This window comes from Larus michahellis, chromosome 16 (assembly GCF_964199755.1).
Source record: "Larus michahellis chromosome 16, bLarMic1.1, whole genome shotgun sequence".
NCBI lineage: Eukaryota > Metazoa > Chordata > Aves > Charadriiformes > Laridae > Larus > Larus michahellis.
The window spans coordinates 9,586,951-9,606,696 of NC_133911.1; the positions used below are offsets into that span (position 1 = coordinate 9,586,951).

General features: G+C 62.2%; 2 protein-coding genes across 7 annotated transcripts; both read right to left on the bottom strand.

Annotated features, from left to right (window-relative positions):
* Window positions 1-86: 86 nt before the first annotated feature.
* PLEKHG5 (pleckstrin homology and RhoGEF domain containing G5) lies at window positions 87-12,148 on the bottom strand. 5 transcript variants are annotated; one of them, XM_074560302.1, is made up of 22 exons: window positions 12,104-12,148; window positions 8,442-8,518; window positions 6,717-6,846; window positions 6,429-6,531; window positions 6,288-6,348; window positions 6,115-6,206; window positions 5,900-6,036; window positions 5,665-5,813; window positions 4,006-4,191; window positions 3,658-3,828; window positions 3,488-3,583; window positions 3,335-3,406; window positions 3,067-3,216; window positions 2,880-2,990; window positions 2,660-2,809; window positions 2,443-2,580; window positions 2,027-2,146; window positions 1,800-1,932; window positions 1,614-1,729; window positions 1,397-1,542; window positions 537-1,322; window positions 87-435 (listed from the first exon to the last, which is right to left on the bottom strand). In XM_074560302.1, exons 3-22 carry the CDS (start codon window positions 6,757-6,759, stop codon window positions 426-428), a joined length of 2,970 nt encoding a protein of 989 aa, XP_074416403.1. In that variant the 5' UTR covers window positions 6,760-6,846; window positions 8,442-8,518; window positions 12,104-12,148; the 3' UTR covers window positions 87-425. The 5 variants fall into 5 exon arrangements, with proteins under 5 accessions (XP_074416403.1, XP_074416404.1, XP_074416402.1 ...); XM_074560303.1 differs by lacking the exon at window positions 12,104-12,148 and adding an exon at window positions 11,456-11,509; XM_074560301.1 differs by lacking the exon at window positions 12,104-12,148 and adding an exon at window positions 10,170-10,256 and having other exon boundaries at window positions 3,335-3,385.
* Window positions 12,149-12,797: 649 nt separating this feature from the next.
* Window positions 12,798-19,737, bottom strand: NOL9 (nucleolar protein 9). 2 transcript variants are annotated; one of them, XR_012583973.1, is made up of 12 exons: window positions 19,476-19,737; window positions 19,183-19,408; window positions 18,855-18,982; window positions 18,529-18,667; window positions 17,903-17,999; window positions 17,144-17,241; window positions 16,173-16,334; window positions 15,697-15,978; window positions 14,750-14,861; window positions 14,197-14,374; window positions 13,433-13,566; window positions 12,798-13,114 (listed from the first exon to the last, which is right to left on the bottom strand). XR_012583973.1 is itself a non-coding variant. In XM_074560708.1 (12 exons), the coding sequence occupies exons 1-12, from the start codon at window positions 19,665-19,667 to the stop codon at window positions 12,989-12,991; spliced, it is 1,881 nt and encodes a 626-aa protein (XP_074416809.1). In that variant the 5' UTR covers window positions 19,668-19,724; the 3' UTR covers window positions 12,798-12,988. The 2 variants fall into 2 exon arrangements, 1 of the variants encoding a protein (XP_074416809.1); XM_074560708.1 differs by having other exon boundaries at window positions 15,690-15,978; window positions 19,476-19,724.
* Window positions 19,738-19,746: the final 9 nt, after the last annotated feature.

The following is a 19,746-nucleotide window of genomic DNA, read 5'->3' on the forward strand; positions in this document are numbered from 1 at the left end:
CGCCCGTCCCAGCCCAGCGCCGTCCCCTCCTGCCACCAGCCCCCCCGCCCGCGGCACCGTGCCACCGGCGCCGCGTCCCTCTCAGCACCTTCCCCGCTCACCACCGCCGACGTCGTCATCCCTTCCTCGCCCACCGGAGCCGCCCCACGGCCCCCCGCAGCCTCCCGCGCCCCCGGGGCTACCCTGGCCCGACGCACCTTGCAGTGGCCGGGCCCCCACCGACAACCCTCGTCTCTGCCGACAAGGGTCCCCGCTCCGGGGAGAAGCGGGCAGCCCCTCGCCGAGGGGACTGGTCTGCGCCCCCACCCGCGCCCCCACCGGCGTGGCACCCCCGCGCCCGCTCCGCCGGGCCCCGGCATTACGCGGCGGGTAGAAGCGGGAGCAGCTCCTCGGCGCGTCCGTCCGTCTGTCCGTCCCGGCGGCTCTCACACCTCCCTGCAAGACACGGGGCGGGGAGAGGTGCCCTGAGCGGCGGGGCCCGGCCCCGGGAAGGGCCGGAGCATCCCCCGGGAGCCTGCGGGCAGGAGGGCGCTTACGAGGCGGTGAGCGTGGAGTTGAGCAGCAGCGTGGTCCGGATGCGGTACAGCTGCGCCAGGGTCAGCTTGCGGTGCTGGGCCGCCTGCGGGTCCGAGAGGGTCCGGCGGGCGGCGGGCGGGGGGACGCGGCCCAGCGCCCCGGGCAGGGACGCCGGGCTCTCCGCCGGCTCCTCCGGCTCCGAGAGCTCGGAGGCGGAGCTGCCGCCGCTGCCGGGGGCGGCCGGGGGACCGGGGGCTTGGCTAGTCCGGGGGGGGCCGGCGCAGAGGTCGGAGAGGCTGCGGCTCTGGCTGAGGGGGGCTGGGGGGCCGGGGGGCAGGAGCTGGGGCAGGCTGGCCTCCGACTTGGACTTGAGCACCCTGGCCGGGCAGGGCAGCAGCTGCACGGGCATCCGGCGGCGCAGCCGGGGCGAGGGGGGACGCGGGGTCGGGGGGGGCTCCCGCCCCTCCTCGGCCGCCCCCTCGGGCTGCTGGCCGAAGTCCCGCAGGGAGGTGGGCGAGAGGGTGCCGTAGGCGCTGTCAATGGAGGACGAGCGGCAGCCGTTGGCCGGGGGGGCTGCGCCACGGGGCAGGGGTACAGGCAGGGCGCCCGCCGGCAGCTCCCGGGTGGGGGTCTCGGCGGAGGTGGGGGTGTCAGCAGAGGTGCTGGTGCCAATGGAGGTGCCGGTGCCAACAGAGGAGCCATCTGAGGTCGAGCCGAAGGGCCCCGTGTCCCAGTCCGGGGAGGAGAGCTCATCACTGCCGTTCACTGCCACCACGGCGAGGGTCTCAGTAGAGCCGTCGGAGGGGCTGCGGGGGCAGCAGAGTGAGGAGGGGGATGTGCCAGGCCGGGGGATGAGCAGGGCCCCCCTCCCGCTCCCTACCACCGCTGCGAGTCAGGGCTGGCGCTGCCATGGCGCTGGACAGTGGGTGAGCTGGCAGCTGAGGTGCCGCTCTCGCCTTCCTCCTCTTCCTCCTCCTCCTCCTCCTCCTCCAGGCGCCGGCGCTGCCGCAGCTGCTGCAGCAGGTTCTGGGGAGGGGGAGGCATCAGAGAGGCACTGGGTGCCCCCGGAACCCCCACCCACCCCCCACGCCCCTCACCTGGGCGTTGCGCACCGCCTCGACCCAGCTGCGGCACAGCGACTGCCCGCTGGCCTGGAAGGTGTAGGCGGCCACGGCGCTCCCCAGCTCATTCAGGTAGATGAGGAGGAAGGAGCCTGTGGGCAGGGCTTGTCAGCAGCGTCCTGAGACCCCCCCATGGTCCCCATTGCCCCCCGTGCTGCTCACCCGGGTCCCTGAGCTCCCGGCAGACGACCTTGTCCACCAGCAAGGGCTGTCGGATCACCTTGGTGCGCTCAGCCTTCTTGAGGGGCTTGGTGATGAGGAAGAGGTCAGTGAAGAGGAAGCAGTAGACATCCATCTGTGGGCAAGAATGGAGCTGTGGGCACCAGCCAGCACGGCGGGCAGGGGCACGCAGGCAGGGGCCGGGACATGGCGTCCCCTGTGGTCCTCACCTTGCTGTCTTTACCTTCCCGCATCCGCAGGCTGCCCTCGAGGAGGAGCTGCCGGGTGTCCTCCGGGGAGGTGCCAGGGATGGGGGCCGTTAGGTCCAGCCGCAGGAACTCCTTCAGCAGCTGCAGGGAGACCCTGGCGTCAGTGGTGGGCATGGCATGGCATGGCATGGGGTGTCATGGAGTAGCATGGCATGGGGTGGCTTGGTATGGCATTGGGTGGCATGACATGGCATGGGTTGGCTTGGCATGAAGTGACAGGGTAGCATAGCACAGTATGGCGTAGGGTGGTGTGACATGGCATGGGGCAGCATTGAGTAGCATGGCATGGCACAGAGTGGCATTGAGTGGCATGGCATGGCATGGGGTGGCAAGACACAGGGTGACATGGCATGGCAGCTCCGCCATGCCCAGCCTACCTTGTCCACCTCGTCTGTGCTGCCCTCCACCACCTCGTAGGCATCGATGCGGTCGAGGATGGCAGCCAGGCGCTGCCGCTCCTGCCGCTGGCGCATCCGTGAGTTGACGTGGTTGATGAAGTGCTCCACAGAGCCAATCTGCAGCCAGGGCAGTTGGTGAGGGGGGGGACGACCACCCCACCCCACTCCCCACCGCCCCGTGCCCTTGGCCCCTTACCATGGCAGTGATGGCATCACGGGCACGGGGGTCGTCCGTCTTCTTCAGCACGGACTTGAGGAGCAGCGGGTACTTGGTGAGGCGCTGGTGGGGCTTCACCAGCATGTCGCTCAGCTTCAGGCGGCTGCACTGCTCGTGCTTCTCGGCCCACTGCAGCACACAGGCATCAGCCCTGGCACCGGCCCCAGCCCCGGCCCCGGCTCCTGCCTGCTCCCCTTACCGTCACATAGGCGCGGAAGAGCTCGCTGTCCCGCAGCAGCGCCCGCATGTACTCCATGCAGCCCTCCTCCTCCATGCAGTACCGCACGTAGGGCTTGAAGAGGGAGCCGAACTGGGGGGGCGCAGGGGGGTCACCATGGGGCACGGCTCAGCACAGCCCCCCGCTGCGGCACAGGGTCCCCACTCACCATCTTGAAGCCATTGAGGAAGTCGATGGGGTCGAGCAGTGCCCCGGTCCGGCGTGCCTTGGCCAGCACCGGGGCCATGACGCTCCGCCACAGCTCGCGGTGCAGCCGGATGATCTCTCCGATGTTGCCGAAGAGCCGTACAGCGTCCACCTGCAGGGACAAGGCAGGAGCTGCGAGGGGACGGCACCCACATCCTGCCGGTGTGGCCAGACCGGGGTCCCATCCCTGGCCTGGGGGTCCCCGGCCACTGCAGCCCCCCAGTGCTCACCTCGCAGAGCAGCCCCGACTCCTGCAGGTTCAGCAGGCAGCAGAGGAAGAGCTGCGGGGACAGAGCGGGGAGCTGGTGGGGTGCCGCCGGTGCGGTGTGCGGCCACAGCCCCCCACCATGGTGCGGCACAGCATGGCTGCCGCCAGCACTCACGTCGGTGATGACTTTGAGCTTGCGGATGTAGGTGGCCTCAGTGTGCAGCAGCTCCCAGATGGCTTCCTGCTGGTGGCACTGCCGGCGCGACAGGGCCTGCGGGGCCGAGCGTCAGCACCGCGCCGGTGGCTGGGCAGAGCCCCCGCGGTCCCCCGGTCCCCCAGGCCTACCTCCGCGCCCCGGATGATCTGCTGCCAGCTGTCCTCCAGCGCCAGCCCGGCCTCGTCCCCATCCTCCTCCCAGGAGTCACGGTCAAAGCGGAGCTGGGGCGGCAGCTTGGGCAGCCCGAAGGTGCCGTAGGCGTGCAGCCTGCTCGCCAGCTGCTCCAGCTTCTCGGTCTCCTGGCCAAAAGCCCGGTGCAGAGCAACTGGACGGGGGGCCAGCAGGGACACGCCGCAGACCCCCTCGCCCTGCCCGCAGAGCTGGGGGGGCTCAAGCCCCAGGGGGACACATTCCGGCTCCCCAACATCGCCGCAGACAGCTCCCATGCCCCCTCCCTGTGCCCACATCCCACTTACCCGCCCGAAGGAGCCGGTGCTGGTGCCGGAGCCAAAGAACCCGCTGAAGCGGCTGGCAGCGCGGTTCTTCCAGGTGTCAGTGCCGTTGGCGGGCAGGGAGCCACCGCTGGGCAGGGCTGGCTCGGGGCTGGGGATGCTGGCATCCCCCAGGAACTCCGTCATGTTCTTCCTCCGCCGGCCCGGAGCCTGCAGCGGGGACAGCCGGTGCCTCCCAGGTCAGGGCCCGGCACTGCGCGCCTGGGCCACCGGGGTGGGGACAACAGCATGGCACAGCACGATGCTACGGCAGGGCTCACCTCGAGCACCCGTGGGAGAGACAGACACCCAGATGGCACCCCGGGCAGCAGGGTCCCCCCGGCCACGCTCCCCTGCCCGCACTGACCTGCCTACCTGCATCCTGGGGGCACGGCGCCCCGGGTGCTGCCTGGCCAAGCCCAGCCGGTCGCAGGCAAGTGGCCCCGGCAGTGTGGGGACTCAGGGCATCCCGCGGGGCACAGCACCCCAGCTCAGCCGCCGGCCCGGCCACTCTCCCAGCCCGGATGGCGGAGCTGGAGCCGGGCAGGCAGTGGCCGGGCTCCTCCGAAACAAAAGGAGGTGGGGCCAGCGCCGAAAACCTAATTTCCCTCCTCGTCAGATAAACTAATCAGAGCTGAACAATTCACCGGCGGAGATCAAAGCCCCCCGGCCGGCCGCGAGCGCTGGGTCACAGCCAAGGGCTCCCACCGGCCTGGGCACCGCTGCACCAGCTGCCTCCCCACATGTTCCCGGGACGCGGCTGCTGCCATCTCCTCACCCCGGCACAAAGGGCAGCAGGGCCAGGGCTCCCCACCTGCAACCGAGCCATGGGACGTGGCATACTGCCACCACAGCCCCACGCCCCGCCAAGTCCCCAGCCCCGGGTGGGGAGAGCCACCGCGGCACCATCCCCGTTACTCACCGTGCTGCTGCCAGCCCCATGGCCCTGGCGTGGCTCCGCTCCCCCCTGCCCCCCGGAAGGCACCGGGGGCCGAGACGCCCGCAGAGGCAGTTGGGAGCCGGCTGGTCCCCCCACCCTGCCAGGGCCCTGCTGGTCCTGCAGCCAGGCGTTGTAGTGCTGGACGCGGGCGGCCACCAGCCCTGGCCACACAGCCAGCTTGCCACCTTCAAGGGCTGCCGGCGCGGGGCTGAGCACTGCATCCCCCCCCCAGCCACTCCCCGCAGCGTGGCAGCCTGCTCCCACGGGGAGTGCCGGCCAGCTCGGCCCCACGCCTTATCTGGGGCCAGGGTCCATGGGGCAGGACCGGGCTGTGCTAGGCAGCTGCCAGGTGCCACAGCGTGAGCAGGGCTGGCGGCCAGGGCGAGCCCCGGGGCCCCCAGGGCTCCTGTTTGCCTTTGCTCTGGTGCCAGCCTGTAGATGGCACGGCCACAGGGCTGGTGCCACCAGCTGAGCTGCCACGTCTGGCACAGTCACCGCCACCATGGCGCAGACAGCACAGCCAAGAGCTGAACGAGCTCTCGGGGTTCTGGGAGTGTCTTCAGCCCACACCACACAAGGCCACCCATGAGACACCATGCTGCTGCCCCATGTCCCCATCTTCTCAGCTAGGATGGCTATTGGGGCATCCCATGCCCCCCCCCCTCCCCCCAGTTCCTGCCCCCGGGGCTAGCACCGGTACTTACCAGGCTGTCGGTGCCCGCCCGGCATCCCAGCACTAGCTCTGGCACCGTCCCGAGGAGTGCAGTGGTCCGGGTTGGGTGCAGGATGGGCAGGCTGGCCGACTTGGCTTCCCATGCCGCCTGCTCCACCTTCAGCTCATCCCCAGGCTTGGCTGTGGGAGCATCAGGCCATCAGAGTCCCCCATGAGCCCTGGGGTAGCTGAGCCTCCCGCCAGGCCCCCACCAGACCCCACCGCACCTTTCACCCGCAGGTGGTGCCCCCCGAAGCGGTACGCCTCGAACTGGAGGGAGAGCGGCGTGTGGGACTGGTCCAGGTAGATGTCCACCTTGCCCAGCTCGATCGCCTTCCTCTCGAAGACCGGCAGCAGCACCTCCCTGCGGGGACACGAGCCCCACGTCCATCCCTGCGTCTGTCCCCACATCCATCCCCGCATCCCTCCCTGGCAGACTCACCCCAGGGACTTCTTCTTCGCGGCCGGCACGATCTCTGCCTCTATGTTGACGCTGAGGTCGAACTTCAGGGTGAAGCACTCCTTGCTGGGGTCCTGGGGGGAGGCGGCAGCCGCTTGCCCAGGGCTCCCTTCCACTGGCCGGGGCCACCCCAGGGAGAAGGGCTGGTGCCTTACGTCCGTGTGCCTGCGCCGAGCCTTCTTCTTGGGCAGCTTCAGCGCCGAGCTCCTCTGCTCCCTGCGAGCACAGGGCGGGCAGGGTGACGGGAACGCCGTGGGCTGGGGATGTGCAGGGGACACGGAGGGCCGGGGGCTCACCCTCTGCTGTCCGCAGGTCCCTCCCCATCCTCCTCCATGTCGGAGGCATGGCTGGTGCGTGGGGGACACGAGCGCGTCGACATGTGGCGGGCCAGGACGGAGCCTGCAGATGGGCATCGAGCTGGGCTGTGCCGGCACCCCCAGCGCTGTGCCAGCTCCGGCTGCATCCCACTCCCATCCCTGTCCTGCACCAGCCCCAAGTGCATCCCACTCCCATGGCCGCACCGTGCTGGCCGCAAGCGCATCCCCCCGGGCGCAGCGGTGCCGGCAGCCCCCAGCCCGGCTCACCTTGCGGGGGCAGGTCGAAGCGAATGTGGCTGTCAAAGTGCATGGCGCCATGGAGGCGGCTGTCGCAGAGCTCACACAGGCTGAGCGGGCCGCTGCGGTTCAGCTGCTGGCACTCGGCGTGGTGACATACCTGCGTGGGGACAGGCACACGCGTGAGCCGGGCAGGGGCTGCCTGGGAGCTGCCAGCAGGAGGGACGGGCAGCACCGCAGGCAGCACGGACCCCCCTTCCCATCCCACACTGCTGCCACACGCCGCTGGTGGGCAACACTGGGGCCAGAGCGGGCGCGGGGAATGCAGCGTGAGCAGGACACGGCCACGAGACGGGGGGGTTGCACCGCACAGCCCCCTCCCCGCTCCACCGCGCTGAGCCGGGACCCCGGGGAGGCTGCACACGCCTGGGCACAGGGGGGGCGGCCGGGGGACAGCCACCTGCCCCTCGCCGGGTGCTGGGGAGGCCACGCTCCCGTGCCGCAGCCCCTTTGTGCCGGCGGGAGCAGCGTTCCCGGGGCAGGACGGAGGAAGCGAGCGTCTGTGGCCAAACAATGCTCGAAGCCGGCACGTTTCCTCCGATTGTGCGCGGCCCCAGCCCCGCCGGGCATTCACAGCGGGTTATTTTTAAATCCCTGGCCGGGCCCCCAGCGCAGCGCACAGCCCATGACCCCCGGCCAGCGCTCGCCTCACTGGGGGCTCCAGCTCGTCCTGCTGCCAGGGACCGCGGTGCTGCCGGCCACTGCCAGCGACCCCACTGCACCGCCAGCATGTCCCCATCCCCTGTGGGACCCCCATCGCTGCCCTGCACATGGAGGGGTGCAAGGGGCTGCCGGGGAGGAGCGAGCCCTGCCTGCAGTGCACCGTGCCGCTGCGGGGAGGAAGCGCCCGTGCAGCCCCAGCCGCCCCCGCTTCCTGCCCTCCTTCCTCCCGGCGATGATGAGGTCAGAGCTGACGCGCTCCCGCCACCCGCACACTCCCCGAGGGGCCGCCAGCCCCTCCATGGCACCCGCCAGTGTCCTACCCCTGGCCCTGCAGACACGCCAGCCCCAGCCTCCTCCTCTCCCACCACCGTAGCCCCAGCCCAACAACATCATGGCCATCATGGCACCTGGGAGACGGGGAGCATGGCCACAGGCTCCAGGCAACGACAGCAGCCGGCGCTTGCGCAGGGCCGCCCGGGACCCTCGGCTGCTGCCCCGCTGGGATACGGGGCTCCCTGTCCACCCTCCCTGCAGGAGGGTCTGGGCAGGATACCCGGACCCCTTGGCCCACCCCAGGGATCAGCTCCCAGCCCCACCGCGCTCCCGGCACACCGCAGCTGCCCCACGAAGCGAGGGAGGACGCGATGCAGCTCTGTGCCACGGCAGGATGAGCCCCAGCCCGGCCAGCACCCCCGCCCTGCTGCCGGTGGGAGAGAAGGGACCCTAAATCCGCTCTGGTGCCATGGTAGCGAGCAGGGGGACAGACGGGCTGGAGCGGATTAGCCAGTCACACCAGCTAGGGGAATCGGGCGAGCTGCCGCGCCATTAAATGCCCGCAGGACCACACCACCAGCAGGGAACGCATGCCCAGCACGGGCCAGGGGGACACGGCTGGGGGGCAGCTGCTGGCTGTGCCAGAGGGACTTCGGGGAGCGGCAGGTCAGGCAGAGCTGCCCGCTGCCTCTTCTCACCCGTGAGCCCGATGGCCAGAAGGCAGCTGCCCGTCGCTGCCCACCATCCCACAGCACCCACCTTGGCCGCCCTCCTCTCGCCGCTGCAGTCGGGGTTCTGGCAGTGCAGCACCGTCTCCTCTGGCGGGCACGGCTCGGCTGCGGGAGAAGAGGGAGGTCAGTGACGGGGTGCTGCGGTGAGCCCCCCCAGCCCTGCCTCCGCAGGGGGGCTGTGCCGAGGTTCCCGCGCCGCAAGCCCTGGGTTTAAGAGCTCGGCAAAGCCCTCGGGCTCAGCCGAGGCTGGGCCTGCCTGCTCCTGCCTGCCCCGCAGCCCATCCAGGGGGATGGAACCCCAAGCCCAAGAGCCAGCACTGCATCCTGCAGCGTCAGCATCCGGCACCTGCCCGGCGCCCCAAGTCACAGGATCGGGACATGGAGCTGCCCCAGCAGCGGCTCGGACCGGGGCTGCAGCAGGAACGCTGAATCTGCCACTTGCCAGCCCCCAACGGGGCTTAGGAGCCACTTTAAGCTTTGACAGTTAAATCGGCCTTAGGGACAAATCCTATTTTGAAGGCTTTTGTTATGTGTCGCGTCTAATCGTTTAAAAATAACAGACTCGGGGTGGCTCGCAGCAAACGAGCAGCACGAACACCCTCCTGCGGGCCAGGGATGCTCCAGTGGGAAGCTGCCCTGCCAGACACGGAGCCCGTGCAGGGGACACCGAGAGTGCCGGTGGCACGGCCACACCAGACAGCCACGGTCCCAGCAGCAGGGCGGCTGGCACAGGGGCTTCCCCGCCGCGCCACTCCGCTCTCCCGCATCCCTCCTGCCAACAAAAACAGCATCCGAGCGGGACCGCGGCCAAGGCTGGGGTTAGACTCCGTCTGCGGGAAAAAATGTCTTTTGGGGCAACGCTGATAAAGCTGCTGCTTCTGCCCGGAGAGGGGGAGGAGATCCGGGCCGGTGCCGGCTGCCCCAGCTCCTGGCCAGGCAGCGATCCCGGGCGCAGGCAGGACACCCGGCAGAGCACCGGGAGCCGGGGCCGCCGGCTGCCCCCGCGGCAGGAGCACAATGAGGGCTCTGTCCCCACAGCCCCCACCGAGCTCGGCCGCCCCCCGCCGCCGCCGTTTCACTTGACCTATCGGGAATAATAACGGAAGCAAACAAGAAATTCTTTCACGCACCCGAGGGAAAGTTTTACAAACTCACCAAAGACCCGAGGCCGGAGCAGCCGGTGATGCCGGGGACCAGCCCCACACCGCAGCCAGTGGCACAGCCAGAGCCGCTCGGCTCTGCCCGAACGCTGGCCCCGGCCGCAGGTCACGCGTGGACCAGAGCCTCAGGTGTCTCGGGCAGGAGCTCTGCAGCAGGGGGTGCGCAGAGGGGACCCCAGTTTCTGGTGGAGGCAGGTCCAGGTCGCCACTGGACACTTGAGGGCTGGAGGAGGGATCCTGGCCCCACCAGTTCCTCTCCCTGGTCGGCCACCTCCTCCTCCTCCTCCTCCTGCCAGCTCTGTTACCGTGCCCGGCTCTGCCGGTGACGGCAAGCGAGTTTGAAACCGGAGCATCCTTATACCAGAGCACACGGTAGCAGCTCGCTGGGGCCTGTGCCGGGAGGGAGCGGTGCCAGTGGCACGGGGCGGTTCGGTGAGCGCTCCCCAGCTGCACCTGCAGCCTCCCCGCGGCATCCTCCCTACACCATTCCCGTTCCAGCCGGAGCTTCTCCTGGCCCTTCATCCTCCTTGCCAGGGCTGGAGGTTTTTGGCCAAGCACGGCTGCCCACCAGCCCCCGTGCCCCCCCAGCCACCTACCCCCGAGCTCCTCGCTGATGTCCAGGCTGGAGCTCCAGGAGAAGCGCTCCACCGCCCCGTACTCCAGCCCCGCCAGCCCGGTGGGCAAAGCCTCCAGCTCGTAGGCACCCCGCTTCCTCCAGTACAGAAACATCCTGGGGTGGCGGCCGGGGGCCCCCCGGAGCCCTGCCCGCCCCGGCGGTGGGACTAGCCGGGGTAGCCCAGCTCCGGCTTTAAGAGCAGGTCCCGGTCTCCGGACAAGCAGCGCATTGAGGCCGGCGGCGGCGCAGGGTGCCCGGGAGGCCGGCACAAAGGGCCTTTCTTCAGCCTCCCACAGACATTGCACAAATTTCACTTTCCGCCGTCTATGAAAGACATTCGGCCGCAGAGACAAGACGCGCTTGTGATTAAAATAATCGGCATGAAGAGGGGGGCTGTTCAGCGGCTCCGACGTCGGATGGCTTTTGGGGGGCAGGAATGCGCCGCCCCGAGCCCCCGCTGCACCCCCGCAGCCGTGGGCACGCCGGGGCCCCCAGCCCGCACAGGGAAAGCCGGGGGTCTTTAGGGGGGTTTTCCCGCTGCTAAACCTGAGCAAATGGGAAAGCACCGGATTGGGCTTAAAACCCACAAAGACAGGAAAGGACGGCAGCTGTGTCCTGCCCCACGCAAAACTCTCCCTAAACCAGGGGGAAAAACCAAAACCCCACATGGGGCGATCAGTTGGGCTGAGACCACCCCTGCTCCCAAACTCTTCGGCATCTTCTCCCCAAAGCACCACGTGGCTCCCCGTAGTTTTGCTGCTTCTAGGTGCCCTTTGCCAGAAACGGTACTCAGAAATTTAAAAACAAACAAACAAAAAAAACCAACAAAAAAATTGCTGCAAAGTTAATAGATCCTAGCACATTAAAAAAGCCCAACGATCCGGCTTTATTTAGCACATCCTTGATGCTTTAAGTGCTAAGTAACTGATTTCCTATCGATCACGCTACTGAGTGCCCCCACCCGTGCCGGGGGGTGCCACCCCGAGATTTATGCCCCAAAGCCCCCGGTTGCCCCATACCGCGCTCCCCCCTGGGGCTGTTCCCCCTGCCCAAGGCTGCACCGTCCATCTCTGTCCCCCCCCGGAATGATGCCACCCCGGACACTGGAGGCTGGGCACAGGCACAGGGGGGTCACTCACCCAAGGAGGGGCACCCCCTGCCCAGCCCGGTGGATGCTGGGGGCCGGTGACAGCCCTGAGGGGGATGCTCAGTCCCAGGAGGATGCTCAGTCCCGGCCGTTTCACCCCCGCCGCTCGCCCCTCTTACCTTTCCTGGCGCCTTTTCCGCCCGCTCCCTCACGACTCGAACCCTTGTCTCGGCCGGGATTTTCCCACCGGCTGCACGACGGCCCCCGTATTTATTTTAGCCACTGTTCAGGCCAGGTTGCCAGCCAAGTCCTTCCTGCACTGCCAGACCCAGCCAGATGGGGATAATTAGGCCTGGATTAAGTTAAAGCTTTAACTCTTTAGAAGGCAGCGACACCCCACAGCCCCTGGCAGCCCCTCTCCAGCGGCCACCCCCCTTGATTTGTTGGTTTACAGGTACATGCTTGGGGAGCGCTAGGAAATCTCCTCGGAGGCCAGATAAGAGCATTTTTCACAGATTACTCACACCTGCAGCAGCCGCCCACTGAAAAGATCCGGCTCCAAGCGGCGCACCACATCCCTCCCTCCTCCATGGGAGAGACCTTGACACCGGGGATCCAAACGGACACCCACCACGGGGGGCGCGGGCCCCATGGCCAGACTGTCCCCTGCTTTGGGATGGGGCAGAGCCGTGCCACGTTACGAGGAGCTGCCATTAGCGGCTGGGTTATTTTTGCAGTCATGGATCCACTAAATGCCAGAGGTGCTGGTGTCACCCACTCAGGGTTTCCCGAAAAGGTCCTCAACTCAGCCCGAGACGCTCGCTCACCTCTGCGTGACCCCCACCAGCCTCATCTCCGCTCCGCAGCGAATTGCTGCCCGGACAGAGCTGGAAAAGAAAAAGAACAAAGAGTTCCTCCGGCCTTTCCCCCTGGGGCACAGCCCAGGGAACCACGGCGCAGCCCGGGGTGACGAGTTCCTCCCGGCTCCCGCCCCACAGCAGCCCCTGCCCCAGCACAACCTATTCGGACATCGGGGCCAGACCCAGAGCTCGTCTCAGACAGCGCCAGGGCCTTCAGCTTCTACCCTGGCAAGCCGGGACACAGGCAGAGCCAGTGCGGCGGGATGACGCCGTGTCACCGAGGCGAGCTGTGACAGCGCAGACAGGCGTCGCGCGGGCGACTCCCTCCAGCGGCTGTGCCCGCGGTCGCCCCGGGGGAAAGGATTTTCCAACCTGCTCCTTCCCCCCTCTACTAGGGCCAAACGCCCGTAGCTGTGGGGCAGCAGCAGCACCAGGGAGAAACTGCCGGCACCAGTCCTTCCCCAGCCACCAGCAGCCCGGGGTCACAGCTCTCACGCCACCGCGGGTCGTTCTCCAAAATCCCGAGCAAACCCAAGGCTGGGCTCCACATGGAGAAACTGCTGCAAAGCACGGCAGAGCGCACTGGCGGGATAACCACCCCTGCTTCCATCAGCCGTGTCCAAGTCAACACAGGCTGAGGAAAAAATTCAAGCCAAACCAATATTTTTAATAGATATTTATTACAAAACACCAAAATACATACTGAAAGTATAAAACATTATAAAATGGGACATGCTGCAGTTATCTACACCCAACACCTGCCCGGGGTCTCAGAGCTTGGTAGCACCAGGGCTTCTGTCACCACACCTGGCTCTCACAAAACAAATCCCGCAGTCCAAGGTCCCCATGGCTTTAGGCATTATCGCACTTGAACGTGTTATCCCTCCTCTTGAAATGCTTCTTTCTCAGCTTCCCAGCCCCCAAGATGCTGTAGTTATAATCAGATGTGACATAGGGGATCTCTCCCTCAACCCCTTGCTGGAAAGAAGAAAAACAAAACTTTAAGAACTCGTATCTCCAACGGAAGGGGAAGCACGCTCCTCTACAGACTGGCAGAGCTGACTGGTGGAAAGGAGCAAGCTGTCACCAAACCAACCCCGCTCCGGTATCTGAAACATGAGAAGAACGTTCTCCTCTCCCTTGTTTCTACACATTAAGGACAATTTCCTAGAGAGATAACCATCTGCTGATGCCCAGACATCTCCGGGCACGCAGAAGCCTCAGGAATCAGAAAGGAAAACCCGCCAGGCAGCCTGAGCTCAGCCAGCTCCCGCCCTCTGCCTGCGCAGCTCCTACCTGCCCCACAAGGACGCAGTTTGGGACTGCAATATTGCCAAGGAGCAGACAGTTCACCAGCCTCAGCTTCTCCGGAGGCACCGGCGTCAGAATGTGGTAAAGCTTCTTCTCCATGTCAACCCCTCGGACAATTCCTGAAACAAATACACGCAAAGTTCAGTCTAACTCGACCCGATCATTTCACACTGTATAACCAGACACAGCTCTTCGAATAAATGGCTCTTCTAGAGCCAAGAGAAGGATTTGAGACACATCTTGAGAACAACCTGCACCGCTGTAACCCGCTTTCCAGTATCTCAGCACACACATGAACGGCTAACTTCCCAAACCGCCTATCCTTGTTCACTGGCACATTCCTACAGAAACTGGGGGAGCTCAGGCTCAAACCCCGAGTCGGAAGCGTAATATTAAAGTGAGTCACAGAAGGAAACTAACAGACAAGTGAAGGAATTTTGCATAAGCCACCTGGCATCTGCTTTGAGATCGTAAATCCAGAAAGTAAGTAAATTGTCAAGTTATGAAAGAGAGCAGCAAGCTACAACAGGCGCCGCTCAGTGACATTCCCCACAGCTGCTACCACAGGTTAGGGAAAACCAATGGAGTCGAAGCACAGGTTGTAGCAGAAGAGAACACACCACCATGCTTTTATCTCACCCCATTTTTTCACTTGTTTTTGAAAGAACAGGCAATTCCGTCACTCCACAACCTAGCTGTTGAAACACAAGAGGAAAGAGCACAGCTCGAGGTTCCCTGGGCTGGCTCACCGAAGCCAAGGCAATCACAGACCGGTGTCTGTGTCAGCAAGACCGGCCCGTCCGTTTGGCATCTGATTTCCTCCGGAATCCTGCAGAGCCCGACCCAGCTGGCGTTCACCGCATACATGATATTGGTAGGAGCAACGTCGGTGTGAATAACCCTGAGCGCGACAGCACTGAAAGGTACCTGAGGGGGTAAAAGAAAAAACCAAACAACAAAAAACCCAAAAACTCTTCATCAGCTCAACATCAATTGAGTTTGGAGATAAGATACTGCTAAGTACACAAAACCCGAGAGCTCCCAACCCACACCTACAGACAGGCATTATCTCCGCAGCAAACACAAGTTCCGACACTACCAACTGAACACACAGACAACAGGTGCCACACTGACATTAACAAGAACCTCACTTCTAGACACACCGAACAGTCGTTATCTTTTCGCAGATTACAGAGCGTTTTTCCCTCTTACGAAAAACATTTGCAGTAGAAGCAGAACTGTCAATTACTACGAGCCGGGCTCTCTGCAACATCCCCAAGCCTTTCAAAAACACTCACTTACCTGATATGGCACAAGACTGTGCAGCGGAAGCACCGCCCCGATGTCTGGGGACTGCAGCTGACCCAGGTAACCCAGGATGGCCATGTCCCGCAAGATGCCACTATGCACGCGCCTGGAAAAATAACCCCAGCAAGTCAAGGAGAGGCAGCGCGCCCCCTCACAGCCATTCCAACCGGCCACCCTGAGAGTCCCGAGGACGCCATGCAGTTTTAGCCCCTATTTCACACAAGTTTAGTTTTTAAAACTTCTACTGCAGAAGAAAATTTAGAGCCATGTTTTTACCACTTCTAAGGGATCACAGCATTTAGGGCATTGTTCCAACTCTAAAAAGGCATTAATTAACAAGGATGGTATTAACAAAGTCTGTTATTAGATAATGGCTCCCTTCTCCAACCCTGGTGTCCACACGCCCCCCAGTCAGTCAGTCGCAAAACAGAGTAAAACATTTGTTTTCTTAAACGCATCATTAGTGAAGGCCAAGTCAAAAAAAGCACTTAAAATTGACAAGAATGACACAAGATCCAGGAAAAGAAACATTTCAGAGATGTTCAAAGTATCAGCAAAATTAAGAAATAATGTAATCACCATCTGGGTCTGTAAGAAATGGTTAAGGAACCTCCCAATTAGAAAATAAGAGACATAATATCCAATGACTCCAAGTGGAAGTTGTGCCAGTGTAAAAGTAACTATCAGCAGTCACTGGAAGTAGAGAGGAACAACCCCCCCCCCGCCAACCTAAAAACCCAACCCTACACAAAACTCCCCCCAAACAAAACATCCCAAAAACCCAAACCTAACTCCCTAATACATAAACAAATAGGCTTTGACCAATTTAATGGAGCTCTCGAGGCCGAAGCAAAGCAAGAGCCTTTACCATCAGGACTATCTATGATTTTGTTAGGCCCACTAACCACCGCGCAGTGCTAAACCTTCTACTTACACTTCACCTGCAACCCCTGCTCGAGGGAATTCCGGATGGACGTACAGCAACTTATACTCGGGAGCCAAGGCATCTGCCCCCACTTCAGAGGGCTTCCAGTTCTCTGCTCCACTCGTCCCCATCTGCTTGCACTTGGCTTGCTGTTTGCCTTTGGTGTACAGGCCAGGGGTGAGGTGGACGTACTCCGGGGTGAGCGGAGCCATGGCCTTCCAGTCGTACACATCCATCTGAACAATGTGACTGGGCGACAACAGCCGAATGATATCAATCAGAAGCAGCAACCCCTCACCTTTAGAGAGCAGAGAAAACACGATTGCTGCCACTACATAAACAGGCCGGAACACGATTACAGAAGACCAGTACTAGCTCAAGGCGGGTAAGCTGTATTTTTGGGTTCCGGACTCTGGAAAGCGTGGTGGTGTACCACTACCATTATTATCTTCCTCCCGCACCGCCTCCTGAGAACACACTTATCCTGTTTACCTTTCACCCAGCCCATGGTGTTGACGACTAAAGGCACTTCCTTCTTGTAGGATCTGAACACATACTTCACGACATCAAGGTATCTTTCCGTGTCCTGCTCACAACTTGTCTGTCCGTAATACACCATCTTGCGTGGTGTTTGCTGATGCGTGAACGGTGGACCTGGAAAAGCAAGCAGCAAACCTCTAGTGGTTTCAGTGAGTCTTATCAAAGAACTCCCATCCCTGTAGCACCGACATACAATCCCTTCCAAAATAATCTGCCCTCTTTTCACACGCCAACAGTCCTTGTGCAGCACGCGCCTACGGAGAAACTTTTCTGTCACTTGCAAGACCCTATGCTAGGAGTCTTCTTTGGGGTTTTGGTGATTTTTTTTTTCTTGCTTGTTTTAAATCACTGGTTACACACTCATGAATTTTAAAACAACAGTCTTCTATGACAGACCATTCAAAAACCACACCAGTCTGGCCATATCCTTTTTAGACAGCGACCCAAATCCACAAGACCACAGATACCAGCAAATTCTCTGGCTGTAGTTTTTTTTACGCTGGTAACAACAGCCCCCAGCCTACGTAGATTCCCTTTGTATTTCTCAAGCTAGTTTTACCTACGGATGCTAAACACTGGGAAAGATTTTCCCAAAGACACCTTTCAAATCTGAAAGGCTGAAAATCCACTTGGACATGCCACAGCCTGTTCCACCACCTTGTAAACAACTATCTCCTCTCTTCGGAGACAGAAAACCAGAAAAAAAAAATTGGCAGGGAGAACAGCTCCGTGTTATTTAGGGAGATTTTCACATGAAGCTTAGATGCCCCTAGCAAGAAAAACTTTAACAGCCTTTGTTTTATTTTCCATGTGCACCTTTGCCAGATGTGGCAACTTCCCCTGAAGTACAGCCTCTACTCAGAAAGCACCTTCTGGAAATGAAACAGGTTTCTGGCAACTGCAGAAAATGGCAAAACACGTACCAAGAATTGGCTCCGTTATGTGACTTAAAGACACACATCCAGGCGGTGTAAATTCGGTTTGACCTATGTCACATTCCATATATTCAACCGATGGAAGGCTGCAGTGAAAGAAGCCCATATATTAGCATCCGCTAGAAACTGAAACAGGACATGACCTGGAACACATCAGAAGCACAATCTGATTTTGTTCCAGGTCATCAAAATTAAATTCTCAAATACAATCAAACCACCACTTGTCTCTCTCCTTCCCTCACTCAAGAGGGTATTAAGCGAGAATGTAAAAGGCTCACCTACAGTTCATTATTATATTACAATAGCTCCCGTGCTAACTGGGCATCCTGAGACCAGCCATTTGAGATTTACAAACTATAATCTTTATTTTAAGCATGCGTTGGTCAGGAGAATAAGCTTCTACACCTTGCTCTGCCAAGAACCTTCAAACACACTAAGAAATTATAACTTATTCCATGCTTTTAAGCGTTATAACTCCCCATTCCTTACTGAACCCTAACTGATTGCTGCCCAGTTAGTTCACATGCTCCAAGACAGCAATTTTAGTTTCAATAGAAATACTTCAGTAGTCAGCTGTTCTGAAAGGAATCCAAGATAAGAATGCCTATTTTTCTGAATTTTCGTTTGTTTTTACAAGACATCCACCTTACAGTCATAAGAGCTTTTCTGAGAATCTTGGCAGGCAGTTTTTCCTTCTCCTAAATCCCATGCAGTACTTAAAAACTTGTAGATCGAGAAAAGACTCACCGATTCAGTAACAGATTCACTAGGTATCTGTTAAATGTCGATTTCCCAGTGTTTTTTGGACCACACACCAGAACCACGGGAACACCTTCATCTTCCACTGGAAAAACAAACATACTCCGCAATGGACCAATGCTGTCAGTTATTCTGATCTGCCCTGTTTATGTGAATTTGTTAAAAAAATAGTCCCCAAAACCCTACAAGACTCTGTGGTCTAACCAGGATATGTTTTAATTAAATGGAAAAAAATCCCTTAGAGAGAAGCACGTGAAGTGTATCAGTGCAAGAGGAAAAGGCTCCTGAAATGAGAAGCAAGCCCTAGCGCTACAACCCAGTGTGCGTGAACTCCAGTTGCTCATGGTATTTTAGATGTGGCTGGATAAGTAAGGGGGTGTTTTGACATCAGGGAAGTGCTTTCACAGCAGCAAGTCGTCTGTCTGGTGGCAGAGGCAAAAACCCACCGGAGGTGATGCATAAGCTCAAGACTCCCACTCTTTAGGGGAAAACCATGACCCTCAATCAGTGCCTGTCACAGGGCACGCTCTCCCTAACTTTAACTCATTAAAAACCTCATGAATTTCCTTTCTTCAGACTACTAAAGCCCCCGACCTCACCCAGCTTACACTCACCACAGCACGCTTGGATCAGCTCCTCCAGGGCCAGGCACATGCTCTCCGACACCAGCAGCCCACGGTCGGGGCTGCACTGCACGATGCCAACAGATGCCAGAACCGCATCTTCTGGCGTGAAGCTGGATTCTTCCTTTTTCTATCGAAGGGGGAAAAACGCTCAGCAAGGTGTGTGCGAGGCCCTGTAGCTGTGCTGCTGGACACTGACAGGCGTGCTAAGCGGGGCGTTCGCCTCTCGCTCTGCGTGAGGCCTGCTCTGGGGAAGGCACGGCATCGGCGCTGCCGCCCAGGGCGGAGTGGCCACCACGACGCCCGCTGGCTCTCACCTGGGGCTCGAAGAGCCGCGACAGCGGCGGGTGGCTCAACAGGAACCGTGTCACCGGCGTGTCCAGGTGCTCCAGCAGCACCAGGGCGCACTCCGGGGAGAACCGTGCCATCACCTTCACCCGCGCCTCTGCAACGGGGGGAGAGCGCCGCCCTCAGACCGCCACCACGGACGGGGGCGGCGCGAAATGGTGGCGCCCCGCACCGCGCGCAAAATGGCGGCCTCCCCGCACCGCACGCGAAATGGCGCCCCCCCCCCCCCCCGGCACCGCACGCGAAATGGCGGCCCGCAGCCGGCGGCTCTCCGCATCCCCCCAGGCTGATACTCACCGCGGGGGACGCTGTGGGCCCGCATGGCGGCGCGGGCGGCGACGCGGAGCTGCCGGACGTCGGCGGCGGTGGGTCGGTCGGCGGGCAGCGCCTCTAGGGTGAGCGCGCAGTGGGTGGCCGGCGAGAAGACCGGCAGCCCCGGCTGATGCGAGGCCACGGCGAAGCCCAGCAGGCGGACGGCGCCGTAGAGGCAACGCAGGCGGCACTTGCCGGTGAAGGTCAGCACCTGCGGGGGAGAGGGCGGTGAGTCGGCGGCGGGGCGGTGGGGAGCGGCGGGGCCGGTCGGTGCCCACCTGCCGCGGCGCCAGGAGAAGCACGGCGGCGCCCTCCGCCGCCTCCACGGCCGCCAGGCCCGCCTCGGCCGGCAGCACCATCCCGGCGCGGGCGAAGGAGGCGGCGAACTCCCTCCAGGCCGCCTCGGCCCGTCCCCCGCGGGATGCGGCCCGGCGGGGGCGGCGGGACGGCGGGCCGCGCCGGGCGGGCATGGCGGCCTACGGCCTCCCTCCGCCTCCTCCGGGGCCGCCCCCCGGCCCGGCGCCGCCCGCCCCCCGTTAAGAGGCGCCG

Coding starts and splice junctions, on each gene's coding strand:
- PLEKHG5 (XM_074560302.1), bottom strand. CDS start 6,759: ATGCACTTTGACAGCCACATTCGCTTCGACCTGCCCCCGCAAG. Junction 6,532..6,716: donor CTTCGACCTGCCCCCGCAAG/GTGAGCCGGGCT, acceptor GCCCATCTGCAG/GCTCCGTCCTGGCCCGCCAC. Junction 3,584..3,657: donor AGATCATCCGGGGCGCGGAG/GTAGGCCTGGGG, acceptor TCGGCCCCGCAG/GCCCTGTCGCGCCGGCAGTG.
- NOL9 (XM_074560708.1), bottom strand. CDS start 19,667: ATGCCCGCCCGGCGCGGCCCGCCGTCCCGCCGCCCCCGCCGGGCCGCA. Junction 18,983..19,182: donor GGCCCACAGCGTCCCCCGCG/GTGAGTATCAGC, acceptor CCCCCGTTGCAG/AGGCGCGGGTGAAGGTGATG. Junction 17,242..17,902: donor GTGAATCTGTTACTGAATCG/GTGAGTCTTTTC, acceptor CTTTCACTGCAG/CCTTCCATCGGTTGAATATA.